The following is a 12,512-nucleotide window of genomic DNA, read 5'->3' on the forward strand; positions in this document are numbered from 1 at the left end:
GGAACTGAGTTCAGTGTCACCACTATTTCATTCCTGATACTATTTGTTATGTGAGTTACATTTAGCAGGAAGTCAGAAAAAAATCAAACTAATCAAATTCAAAATCAAATTAATTAATCAGATGCTATCATAACTGGTTAATACATACGCTGCTTATGGTAATCGTAGTATAACAAATACCAGTCCATTACTGTGTGCCGACCAGAACCTGATCATTACAAAGATTGAACAAAGACAACCAATCACTAATAAATAGAAGCTTAAATCTAGAAAAGCAACTCAGCTATAGGGAGAAATCCAGAACTCATTGCCACAAAGTGGGATCCAGAGTGGTGGGTTAGCGCCCGTGACTCCCAGTACAGTGCATGGGGAGAATAGGGCACTTCAGGTACTGCCTAGAGACAATGAATAGGAAACAGAGATGATGAGAGGGGTTGTATGTTCTCTCTTGAGAACTTTGTTTCAGCCCCAAACAAGTTTTTTTTTTTTTTTCTCCACTGGGCATTCATACCACAGAACATTGTCTAAAATGGTGGTTTTCACATTGACAAGGCTCACTCGTTTCTTTCAGAAGCATCTCAGAGGAGAAAGAATAACCAGTTTCAACAACAACATACTGGTCAAGACAAAAGCCTGGGTAGTCAGAATTTAATTCCCCTACATACTGAGAGTGGCTGTAATCGTGATCTCTCCCTGTACCACACAAAGTGCTCTGACATCAAACTACAGGCAGCCTACCTGTACATACTACCTCACAAATACCCCATTAGGTACTTGTAGAGCAACCTTGTGTACAAAACTCCCACATATGTGCTTTCTTTCATCACTGCTCTCTGAAATGTATCCAAGTGAATTCTTTTTTTTCCTTTCTGTCAGATGAATCCAGATCCCCAGGATGGCTTTCAAAGTTTGCCACTGCTAGGCATGTTGAAAGGCCAGATGCATGCCAATACAGCATTTATACCTGTCATGTGAGTCTACAGATATAGTAAATGTGCAACTCAGGACAGATCTGTGAATCTACACAAATGAAAGAGAGTAGAGAGTACTTTTTTTTTTTTTTTTTTTAATGCTTGTGAAAGTTTTAATATGTGTTAATAAATATAAAAATCTTTTGTATGCTCAACTACAAAATTCCATAATTTATCGTAGGTTTTCTGATATATATTTTATTATCGCATATGTACAACAGGCTGGCTTTCAAGAATAGCCTTAAAAAGCATGAGCAATGGAGTAGTTCATCTGTGACTTTTATAATGGACCATAAATGTTTCAGAAGAATGGTCTGGCGAGGGACTTCTTGACTCATGTTTTGTTCTGCAGGGTCTGAAAATAAAGAATGTGCATGTATTTAACAATAAACTATACAGTTTTGTTTTGAACTTTGGTTTAATTGAAATCAGTGGCAAAATTCCCCTCCTTTTATGATGAACACTGTGGTATAAAGTAATTCCCTTCGCCATTATTAATGTGCTGTTCTTTCTTCCATCCCCTGTATTCTTTAAATCTGAGTTTTATTTATATGCTGATATTCCTGTAACTGCAAGCCTAAAAAGAAATCCTTTGTACCCATATATCCTTGACTTGCCTTTTGCATTTTTCTGCATGATTCGTCTTTGATCTGCCTCTAAATTTAATAATGAAATTCGACTCAATATCCCTCCCACTATATATGGCTCCTGCTACATCATGTTCTGTTACCTATCATCTGACAGTGTAATTCTTGAATTCTGGCCATTTAATTTGGTCCAAGAAAATGTATCATTTAAGAAAAGGCCACGTTCATTTGACTAAGTGAATGCACATTTCTGTTTTCTTACTGAGCACTGGCATATGGGCAGTTTTTTATACTGTGTGTGGGAATGTTTACAGAATCCTATCAGCAAAAATGGTATTTGGCAAGAATATTAACTTCAATAGCAGCATTCACTGTTTGGTTTTTAAATATGTTATAATACTGAATATTCTCATTTCCTTTCTGCATTACCTCTGCCTGCTACAGAGCTAGAAAGGTAGCCTTGCAGAATTTTTGAATTCAGATTTCACCTTCTCCTGCCTTGGGACAGGAAATGAAACCTCCTAAAGCCTGGGATCTCTGTATGAATGGAGGGCATTGTAGATATGCATCATATTTCACTTCTTCCTGCTGACACCCACAATGTCAGTTCTTTCCATCACTGGGACATGCTGAACTGTTTTTAAAGACAATCACAGTGCCAACCTTTCAACTAAATCAAAACATTTTATTTTCTGCTTTTCCAGTTTCCTAGAACCAAAGATTAATACTCCTATCAAATTACCTGATCTTTAGGAGAGTCAACAGGACTATTCCTAGGATGAGAACTATGCAGGAGGAATAGGCAATAATGTAGACTGTTTCACCTATAAGCCAAAACCAGAAAGCAGACAAGAAACATTTACTTCTGTGACAAGAATCAGGTTTGAGATCTGAATTGGAATACATACATGTACATATGCAAACTAAATTAGCAATCAATTCTGATGCCAATAATTAAAAGGAGGAAAAAAGCCTAGGTGGTATGCCAAAGGTAGGAATTACTCTTCCTTCATCAGCTGGTGCAAAATCATTTTCAGGCTCCTCTTAGTAAATACCAGCTCCATGTGAAGTGATACACTTCATATGTGTACCACTACCTTTTACTGTACCCCAGGGAAACTGCAACAGCTTGTTACTCTGATTTGTCTTTTGGAGTATTTTCCCTGTTGATTTTGAGGTGTTAATTTTATTCGATGTATTGAAAGAAATCTGGCTCTTACATATCTGCTAGGTTTCTTTTCCACATATTACCATAATTGCAGTGTGAAGCAATAGTCAATCTAGAATCAAATTAATGTGAAATGGGATCTAACATTGTGTTTCTGGGCCTCGTGCCCATGGAGTTTCCTCTTTCTCTTAGGCTGCTCACCAAGAAGTCACTTAGGCAGTTTACATGCTAAAAATTCCAACTGTTGAACAACTGGGAATTGTTTCAACTTTTGTTTCCCAAATGAGGGGAAACTTGTTTTTGCTGGTGGAAGAAATGTAGGAGTTTTGATCAAATATTCTGAAGAAAAAAAAAAGGTCTTGGTACAAAACATCAGCCCAGAACTTGGCATCAAAGGGTACAGAAATTAGACGACAAGAGGACTCAAAATCAGAGCCACAAGAATAAAGAATGAAAATTTTTACTTACTTACTTTTACTTTACTTACTAAGTAAGGTTTTCCACCTTACTTAGTCAGGGAAACACCCACCAAGGAAGATGCAGAGTCTCAGCCCCATCACTTACCTGAGGTGGGAGAAGGTCAAATTCTGGTCTCTGAATCAATTATGATTATTACGTAGTACATGTTTGTGTTTGTGCATACACACACACAAGCTATTGAAAAATACTTAATGTGGTGAATATTTGATGGAAGAGGGTGTATTTTGGTCCCAGTGCAGGACTGCTAATACCATATGTTCAAAGATGGTGTCCCTCCTCTCAAGTTATGACAGCTCTTTAAAGTGATAACTTTTAGAAAAAGAATAATTTTTAGTATTTCTTTGCAGTTTTTGAATCTTCATTGTGCACTGAAGTCAATTTTTAAGACTTCCTATAACTGCAGGGGCTGTATATATATATATATATATATATATATATATATACACACATACATATATATATATATATATTTAAGTGGAAAGATACTTCAGACAAATAGAAGTTTTCACAGTACCTCCCTTACCATGAGGATTGAGAAATTATTCTGAAGAACAGTCATGGGTGGTAAAAATGGAATAATCAAATTTTACCAAAATATTTTTTAAGAATTTTGAAAAAATATTGCATTCTGGTTAAATAAAACAATCTAAAATGATCAAATGAAATCCAAATGTTCTTTTTTTTTGTCAAATTCTTACAAAAAAGATATATTTTTGGTGAACTACTTTCTCGTAAAAGAGATGTTGATTATATTTTCAGTTCTGTGGGGAACACATGAAAGTTGTTAATAATGAGATCATGCTAGAACCATATATTTTCTCCTGCCTTCTGAGAAATTAGAGAATTTGCAAGGCTGTGAGAGGGCACAGTTTGGTGACTGAAGGGCTAATTCTTCATTTCATATTTTCATTTTATATATTCTTTGTGCTTAAAGTACTTGAATGTGCCTATTTACATTTCCTTAAAATGTTGGGGTGTCTGTTTCTTGATCGTAGAATCATCGAATCATCGAATCATCGAATCATAAAATCATAGAATCATAGAATGGCCTGGATTGAAAGATCATCTAGTTTCAACTCCTCTACTTTGGGCAGGGTTGCCAACCACTAGAACAGGCTGCCCAGAGCTGCATCCAGAAAGAAGAGCTCATCCTGACCTTTTTTAAAAATTCAAGAAACAGTTATATTAATTTTCACTATTAATCTATATCCATCCAGTTGTTGAAATGTGAAATACTGATAGCGATATTAATAAATATAAATACAAAATTTTGTCTCTGTTCGTCCCAAGTCCCAACCATGAAAACCAGAATACACATGTAAATTCCTATATGACATAACAGTCTCTTATGTCTGACCCCATTTTGATCACTGTATACAAGTTATTGATCAGCTGAGTATGATCTAAAAAAGAATGTTTTAAGGCTTAAAAAACAGTACCTTAAACAAGCAATAAAAACTGAAATTAAGCACATTTGTAGTTATGGGTTTGTAAACAACTTAAGCTCTCATACTGTGCTCCCATTCACATTTAGCAGGCATCACAATGATTGAATACATGATTAAAAATTAGAATATTTTCCCACTCTTAGCAGAATTGGTTTCAAAAAAAAAAAAAAAAAAAAAAAAAGTGTACTCATTTCATTACTCTTGAGAAGCAGCCGTCTCTGTTTTTTGGTTCTTCTCTTCTGCACTGAGGTGCCAATGAGCAAACCTCTTTTGGTTTCTCTGACCAGATGGAGAAAAGGGTACAAATATCTGTGTGCCTTGTGAGGAATGAAAGGCACAAATGATGTGTAAAGACTTCCAATAGAAACCAGCTAAAATGTGAGATGTTTCTATCTGCATATATCAGAGAGTGAATTGACACCAGTGGAGAGCAGACATTTCCATTGCAAAGGTGCAAGGCTGTACTGGGCTGTACTGTCCTGTGGAGGTGTTTCATGCTCATGAGAAGCTAGGGGACCAACCTAGGGACAAGTCTATGGCAAAGCCAACATGACTGTGTGACAAATGTCTAACCCTTTCTTGGATAGGCTGTGAACCTCAGGGACACAACCAATGGAGCAGTAGGTACCACTGAAACACTAGATGAAGCAGTGTATATAGACATACAAACATTTCCAATGACAAAGTTTTGGTAAAGGATAGCTGTGGGCCCAGCAACTGGAACTATTAGTGGTATCAGTCTCTTGTGTAAATCTACCTGTATATGTAGTGAGATGGCTGTGAATATTGATCATATAGATGAATTCTGGATTGTGCTCAAAAATTTCTTGGCTACCTGCAGCTTCTCACAGGCTTTTTCTACATTTATAAAACAATGAGATCGGCAATGTTTCATACTTTAAAAATTAAAGCTGCTGGAGCTGAACTAATCTCAGTTCCCACAGAAGCTGGTATAATTATAGATAAACCTTGCCAATTACTTGTTTATCTAGATTCTCAGCACAGCAAAACTGCTCAGTAGAAAATATATGATAATTCTATAATTTAAGAGGAAAATAACATGAATTCCAAGAGTTTTGGGTCAAGCCCAATTTTATTGTATCTCACAAGAACCAGATAAGAGTGCTGTATACCTAACTTCTTCAGCCAAAAAATACTTTAGCTCCAAAGCTCTACACTGATGAAAGTAAGTGCTTATCTTCACACATGATTCATTTTTCAAATTAAAGTGTAAGAAGCAATCTTTTCAATTATTTGAATCTGTAAAATCATGGCAATGATTTGCATAGAATGAAGTCAAAACTAGGCTGGAAGTGCATAACTAGGTAGGCAATAAAAATATTTTCTGAAATTCAGAAAACATTTTTAGTTTATCACATTATTATTATTATTATTATTATTATTATTATTATTATTATTATTAATTATATTTTATAAAATGACATAAAATTCTGGCCCCATCTGAACTTCCAGAAAAAGTCTCATTAACTTTTGTATGATCAGGATTCTGCCCACATCACACCTTGTTAACCAGGCCATATCAATTGAAAGACATTTATGCTGTGTTGTCATGTACCCTCCTAGGTATGTGAAGAAGAATAAATCCAGTTAAGACTGTTAATCAGCCCTCTTTTTATATTGCAAGCCAAAGGCCAAGGGCAAAGGACTTTATCTTTTACACCTTCTTTTCAGGATAGCCTGTGGTTCAATATTACTGGCATGAACCAGTTACTTGTGTGGTTGATTTCACTGAGTCAAATGGAGCCCCTTCACAATGGTAAAGCAGAAATGATACCTCTCCTCACTCCATGTGCCAGCTGGGCCAATGCTTCCCAAAGCAATTAAGTGCTTTTGTTACCTAATCTTGTATTTGAACATCACAAATGTATTTAGGAGGCTAAGGTCTTTGAGATACATCATGCCATGATGTAAAAAGTTAGCAGGCATCAGATTCTCTGCAGCAACACTTTATGCATACTCAATGAGTCCACAGCAAGTGGTTATCTCTTGTGTACAGAGTTGGGCATTTGAACTACTTTTGACCCAATGTATTTGGCTACTACATTCACACAAAAATGTCTGTGTTTACACCAGAAGGTGGAATAATATTTCCCCGCTGAAAAGGATTATATTTATTAGCATATATATTTGAATATGTTTATATTTATTATTTATTATGAAACACTCCTTTTATAAAAACAATCCTATTCAGTGATTTGCAGTACCTTTTTCAAAGTTTTTGAACTTTTTAGGATCCCTGTTTTTTGAATTAAAAAATTTAGAGACTGATGACTCATCTGTAGATGGTCATTAATTTGAATTTGTGAAAAAAACTTTTATTTTAGGCAAACTAAGCAAAGGATTCTTCTGAGATTTTAAGGTAGGGACAGCACATCAGCAAATGTTATCTCCAGCTTTCCAAGTTCAGCAAATATCCTTAAACATCTCCAGACACACAAAAGGCCATATTTGACAACTTAACCATTTTGCCTCTGCACCATGGGATTCTTCTTGGGATTTGATTTCAGTAAAAATAAATATTTTGTAAAGATGATAACTCCCTTTGCAGCCAGAGTAATGCACATTTGCTAGCATATGAATCCAGGATCCTGGGTTAGATTTTTGGCAGTGGTATTTATGAAACAATTTGCAATATGGTTTTTATCATCAGGTAAATATCCTGAATCAGATTCTTCTCCTTGACCTGACTTCCTATGAGACATTAATGGGTTAGAGAGTTCCCAGCTAAAGCACATGACAGGTCCAATAGGATGAATATTTTATTGTATGGTTTAGGCTGGTCAGCATTCTTTGTGTTTTTCTAAGACCATCCAAAATTCTGTTAGAGTTCAAGGATGGGTTTTTGGAAAGCATTCAGATTTCAGTGGGAGCAGAATTAACTGGGTGCAGCCTGCTTTTTGCAAACATTTATCCAAATATTTGAGAGAAATGCATACTGCGTTTTACCTTATGAAAGGTTCTGCAGTTAGAACTAGTCACTGAGGTGAAATAGCTCCCATTTTACTTTTTCCCACTTAGAGCAGAATTTCTTCCATTATAACTTGTATTATTTAACCACTAAAGTCTAGTTCCAACTACAAATTCAGGCTTCCCTTTAGTTGGCAAAGAGAAGCCAACACTTCTAGCATACAGCAAAGATGCTAAAATTAATGCTAAAATTACATTTGAATGCTCAGTTATTCATGATATGGGTCTCAGGAATCCTATTCCTACCAATCTATATTTATACGTCCTATGTTGCCTACTTCAGCAATAGCTGAAGGATGGTGACAGAATATCCTTCTTTTTGTACTGCATGCAGAACTTGAATTACTTTTTAACTGTTGAAGGTGTTCAGTATTAACATTACTGGGAACTACAGAACTATTTTGTGGTAATATCTGAAGTATCGGTGCTCTGCCCCATACAATGTAGAGAACGTCACTCTCATTAGAGTCAATATTTGTGTATTAAGCTTTTTAGTGTTCTCCCTCTGTAATGAGGTCCTTCAAAAGAAAATATAAAACTCATATTCTTTCAACCATGAGAAAATTTGTATATTAATTCAATATACTTCAACTTTATGTCACTTAATTGCTCACTGTAAATGCATGCAAGTAAAACCAGATGCAGCTCTTCAACCCGTGGGATATCACAATCCACAATTGCATGCCCTTCTGTTGCACGAGAAAGTAATATCTGATGGAGTGTAACACAAGACGCTTCTCAGATCACTTACTGTGTCTCCTTAATTTTGTTGTTTTAACTAGTATGGCACATATAGGCAAGAGAATCATGAGAGAAGTAGGTGTGACATCAAAGATAATCATTTATACTACACATTATGACTACTACTCTCTAATGACTGTATGGAGAATCAGACACTGGCGGGCTTAATAGCTTAATTTTCCACAATTATAATATAGTGATTGTGAGCCATCTATTTCAAAACCACTTATCAGAGGAATTGGTTCAGTCTCATTATCTTTATTTTGTGGTAACATAAGCTAAGGCAAGTAGAGGTTTTTCCACATTATGCTGAATGGGGGAACAACAGGTAGAGCTCACTTTCCTGAACCCACCCAAGAGACCCAACCTTTTGTCTTCTCTATCACACACGTGGGAAATTTCAAGAGTACTTTTATTAAAATCATGAAGTGATTTGCCCAGACTCACCATTCATTGAAGAAGAATGTAGCTGTGCTCTGGAAAGCTTTTCTCCTGGTACTTCTGTATTCACCCAATGAAAACCTTTCTTCTTAATTGAAATTTGACCTGAATATTGGCAAAACATCCATTTTAAATATTATTTTAAAAAAATCATTTATGTGAATATTATTGCTTGATGTTTTGATAAGAGCCACAGAATTTATAAAGGCAGCTATGTAAAAAATTTACTTATTGATACTCAGTAAACCAGGTGAATGAATGAATGTTAATTCTTCCTTTTTAATCTCAAGTATATCTCCCCTGTAGTTTATTTTATGGGGGAGAAGTGCACTTCAAAGAAACATATTCTTTGCCTCAAACCAACTTAAATTATCTTTCACAGAAACAAATTTAGAAATTTCTCACCAGTTCTAGATCCCTATTGCTAGTTCTCGGTATTTGCCCATTCAAATTTCATTGTTAAAAATCCTTATCACCAGAACAGGAAAAAGTATCTAAAGTTCATTTCCAGGCCAAACAAATAGGTTTGTAGAAGGGGTTGGATGAGGTCTGGAATAGACTCAATATCTCATAGCTACCATAAAAATAACCACATTTAACACAGCAACTTACAATCAAAACCATAATCATATCTCTCTTCAGTTTAGTTGCATTACTACTATGCATCTAAAAAAGAAAAAAAGGACCAAAACAAGCAAGTTTCAAATCACTGTGCAACTGTTCTGTATAGTAGATGCCAATCTTTTATTTAGCTAAAGGCTCTGGATCCCCAGTCTGTTTTTGATTGACTAGCAGGAACTTCATTGCACCACAGGAGCAAGCAAGCTTCTGTTCTTCAATCCCAATTAGGTTAGGGAAGTTTCCACCACAAAAAACCTTTTATCCTGAGACTGCTTCAGGGAATGGCAAAAGCTGATGAGCAATTATTTGATTATTATAATGTGAGGGTCATCTTTTTGCTTTATAGGTAAAGAATAACTAACAGAGTGATGTGATCAGTCATTTGGACCATTAGATGAAGCTGTAAAGCAAACAAACAAATAAATAACATTCATCAGCAAACTCACTGCCAGTACAGTCTCAAATCTAACAGTGTTACGGTATTGCTTTGTCAGGGGAGCTAGTATTTAATTTTAAATTTTTTCTCAGGCTGAATTTTAGTACTGATTATCTAACCTTAAGGGCAATGTTTCTGCAACATGATTTTAATTTCTGGGTAGACTTTGAGTGACAAGAAAAAATTATACCATTATCAGTGGCAATTTTTTGACCGCTAAAACTCAAGAATTAGCTAATTCATTCAATGAAATGCGTGCATGCAATTAATATGTTTTTAAAAGACATCCCATCAGACAGAACTATGAAATAATTAATCCTTTTCATTTAAATCTTTGGGAATAATTACTTCTCCCTAGGTAGCTTGCAAATATATAATTACAAGAAGATGACTGGCATAGGGTGCACTGTTCAATTGAGTTAATCCTAGTGTTTTTACTTAAGGCTAGATCCTGAAGCCTCCATTCACAGTCTTAGCAGCTTTGAGAGTCAAAGTCTTGGTTGTGGATGTGGCCTCACAGTTCTTTCCCAGATAGCTAGTTTGCAATTATTTCCGTGGTGCTGGGAATACAGCTAGAGATGGTATATACATGTACATGTATTTAAATTCAAGATGAATGAAATTAAAAGATTCCAACAGTATTTTGGATATAAGACGTTTAAACTGTTTCCTCTTAACTTTGTAGGTCTACACGATCCTCTACCAACATATACAAAGAAAAACTAATGAATTCCTCTCCTGGAAAATGGAAATTAATGCATTGCCTTCTATGGCTTGATTTCTAACACAAGCAAGACCTGTGCTCAGAAGTAAAAGCTAGAAAACACTTGGTTCAGTTTTTTATTCTTTCTCATTACTCTTAAGAAACTGTAAAAATAGAAGACTACTAATATCAATGATTTTTATGATTTTTCACAACACAGCTAACCTGTGCCTAAAATGCCAATCATTTTTAAGGTTAACATTTATTAGATAGCTTCCTAAATATGTGTCAGCCAGCTTACAGTTTAAGAAATACTAATATTTATACTTCAAGAGGAGAAGAAAAGGAAGAAAAAATAACATAATATATATCATATGTACCAATATGTACCATGTTATTGATACAGACACTACACAAAGGTACAACATTAAGCAAATGGCAGAAAGGCCTTGAAACTTTTCTGTTCTGCATAATATTATACACCCCATAAATTATTCTTTTATTGTTATTCCAGCCAGAAAATTAATGTAGTCAGATATGTAGCCAATTTATTGATTTACTGCTAGTATAAAGTGTCTCTCAAAATCAGAGAAAAAACTGCACATGCAATTTGTGTTTCCGTTTGGATTAAAACCCCACAGATATCAATCTTGGTGATATCAATGGACTTATAGTAAATATATGCTAAATATTTGCTGCAAACCAACAATTTAATTTAAACTTTTAAACTAATTATACTTCAATGCGTCATGTGTTACTCACGTAGCTCACTGAAGCAGGTTGTGCTATGAAGCATATGATGGAAGAGCTTGCACAGTGGCTGTTCTGCTGGAGGTGAATTCTGGCAGGTGCACTCCACATGCAGCATTGTGCCCCAGTTGCTAATGTAGGCTGCTTTGCACTCAGCATTTGCAGAACAGGGCATGTCATCCTTAATTAAAGTTTCAAGACAAGCTTCATCATCATAGCATTTTTTGGTCACATGTCTCCAACATTTTGACTGAAAAGTTTTATATTTTTTCCTGGCAGAAGAAAAGGAAGTATACAAACAAAAAAAGATTTCACAAAAAGGCAGTTAAAAATGATCATAAAAAGACAGTTCATTCTCAAGGTATCATTTCAGTCTTAAAAATCACAATATTTGGTAATAGCTGGCATAATTTGGCTCTGATTTGCACCTAATCAGTTTCAGTGAAACTGCAAATTTGTAATTTGAGAAAAAAGTTGGCTTTAGTCAAAAAGTTTTTGAGAAAAAACAACTGTACCCCAAATCAGCACCTGTATACACTTTACCAGGGTCCAGCAAAAATTATTGTGAATACCAACAGTCTCAGATAGTCAGAGAAGAAATTTGGACAGAGGAATAAGTCCAGTCATCATCATGAAAAAAAAAGAGGCACCTTTCTAGTGGGTAAGCTTGTTGGATAGCATGGTAGGAAGAGTGGATATTCAATGTAATTAAAATAAAAAAATCCACATCCAGTGCTAAAAAACAACTTACCAACCAAACAAAAACCCCAGACAGAATGCTAACAAAATATGTCCAATGATGTAGAAGAATTTCATTGCATATATTAAACTTTAAAAATTAATTTACAACGGAGATAATTTATGTGAAGAATTAATTTGTTTCCCAGCTCAATAATCTTAAATGATTTCAGTTTGTTTGCTATTAGGTGGAATAAAATTAGCCTTTAATGTACTAGGTATGACAATAGAAAGGATCTATTAAAGGCTAACTAAAAAATCTTTAGATATTGATTGGAAACCATTTTATCACTTGCATTAAAGATTAGTGGACAAGAGTAGTAAATTGTTGTTGCATATTGTACAGTAATAAGATATTTTTTCTTAATCATAGGTTAGCATTAGGCTGCTAATAACTGTTCATATTGTATAGTTCTTACAAGCAAGTCACATGGAAAAAT

The 12,512-nt window shown here is 35.0% G+C and overlaps 2 protein-coding genes across 4 annotated transcripts in view; one reads left to right on the forward strand and one right to left on the reverse strand.

Annotated features, from left to right (window-relative positions):
* Positions 1-4,624, forward strand: part of HMGCLL1 (3-hydroxy-3-methylglutaryl-CoA lyase like 1) — a 139,993-nt gene extending 135,369 nt beyond the window's left edge. The window contains exon 8 of the mRNA XM_072036353.1: positions 4,202-4,624. Within this exon, the coding sequence (XP_071892454.1) occupies positions 4,202-4,249 (48 nt within the window). The 3' untranslated portion in view covers positions 4,250-4,624. The remainder of the gene's footprint in view (positions 1-4,201) is intronic.
* Positions 1-12,512, reverse strand: part of GFRAL (GDNF family receptor alpha like) — a 40,991-nt gene that overhangs the window by 13,684 nt on the left and 14,795 nt on the right. Inside the window, exons 7-10 of one of the 3 annotated variants that reach the window (XM_072036350.1) lie at positions 11,347-11,606; positions 8,831-8,929; positions 2,301-2,382; positions 285-395 (exon numbers count right to left, since the gene is read on the reverse strand). In XM_072036350.1, the coding sequence (XP_071892451.1) occupies positions 338-395; positions 2,301-2,382; positions 8,831-8,929; positions 11,347-11,606 (499 nt within the window). In that variant the 3' untranslated portion in view covers positions 285-337. Of the gene's footprint in view, positions 1-284; positions 396-964; positions 1,327-2,300; positions 2,383-8,830; positions 8,930-11,346; positions 11,607-12,512 lie in introns of those variants that run through there. The other 2 variants (XM_027455092.3, XM_072036351.1) reach the window with 2 other exon arrangements.

The sequence above is a fragment of the Anas platyrhynchos genome, chromosome 3 (genome assembly GCF_047663525.1).
Source record: "Anas platyrhynchos isolate ZD024472 breed Pekin duck chromosome 3, IASCAAS_PekinDuck_T2T, whole genome shotgun sequence".
In the NCBI taxonomy this organism is placed as follows: domain Eukaryota; kingdom Metazoa; phylum Chordata; class Aves; order Anseriformes; family Anatidae; genus Anas; species Anas platyrhynchos.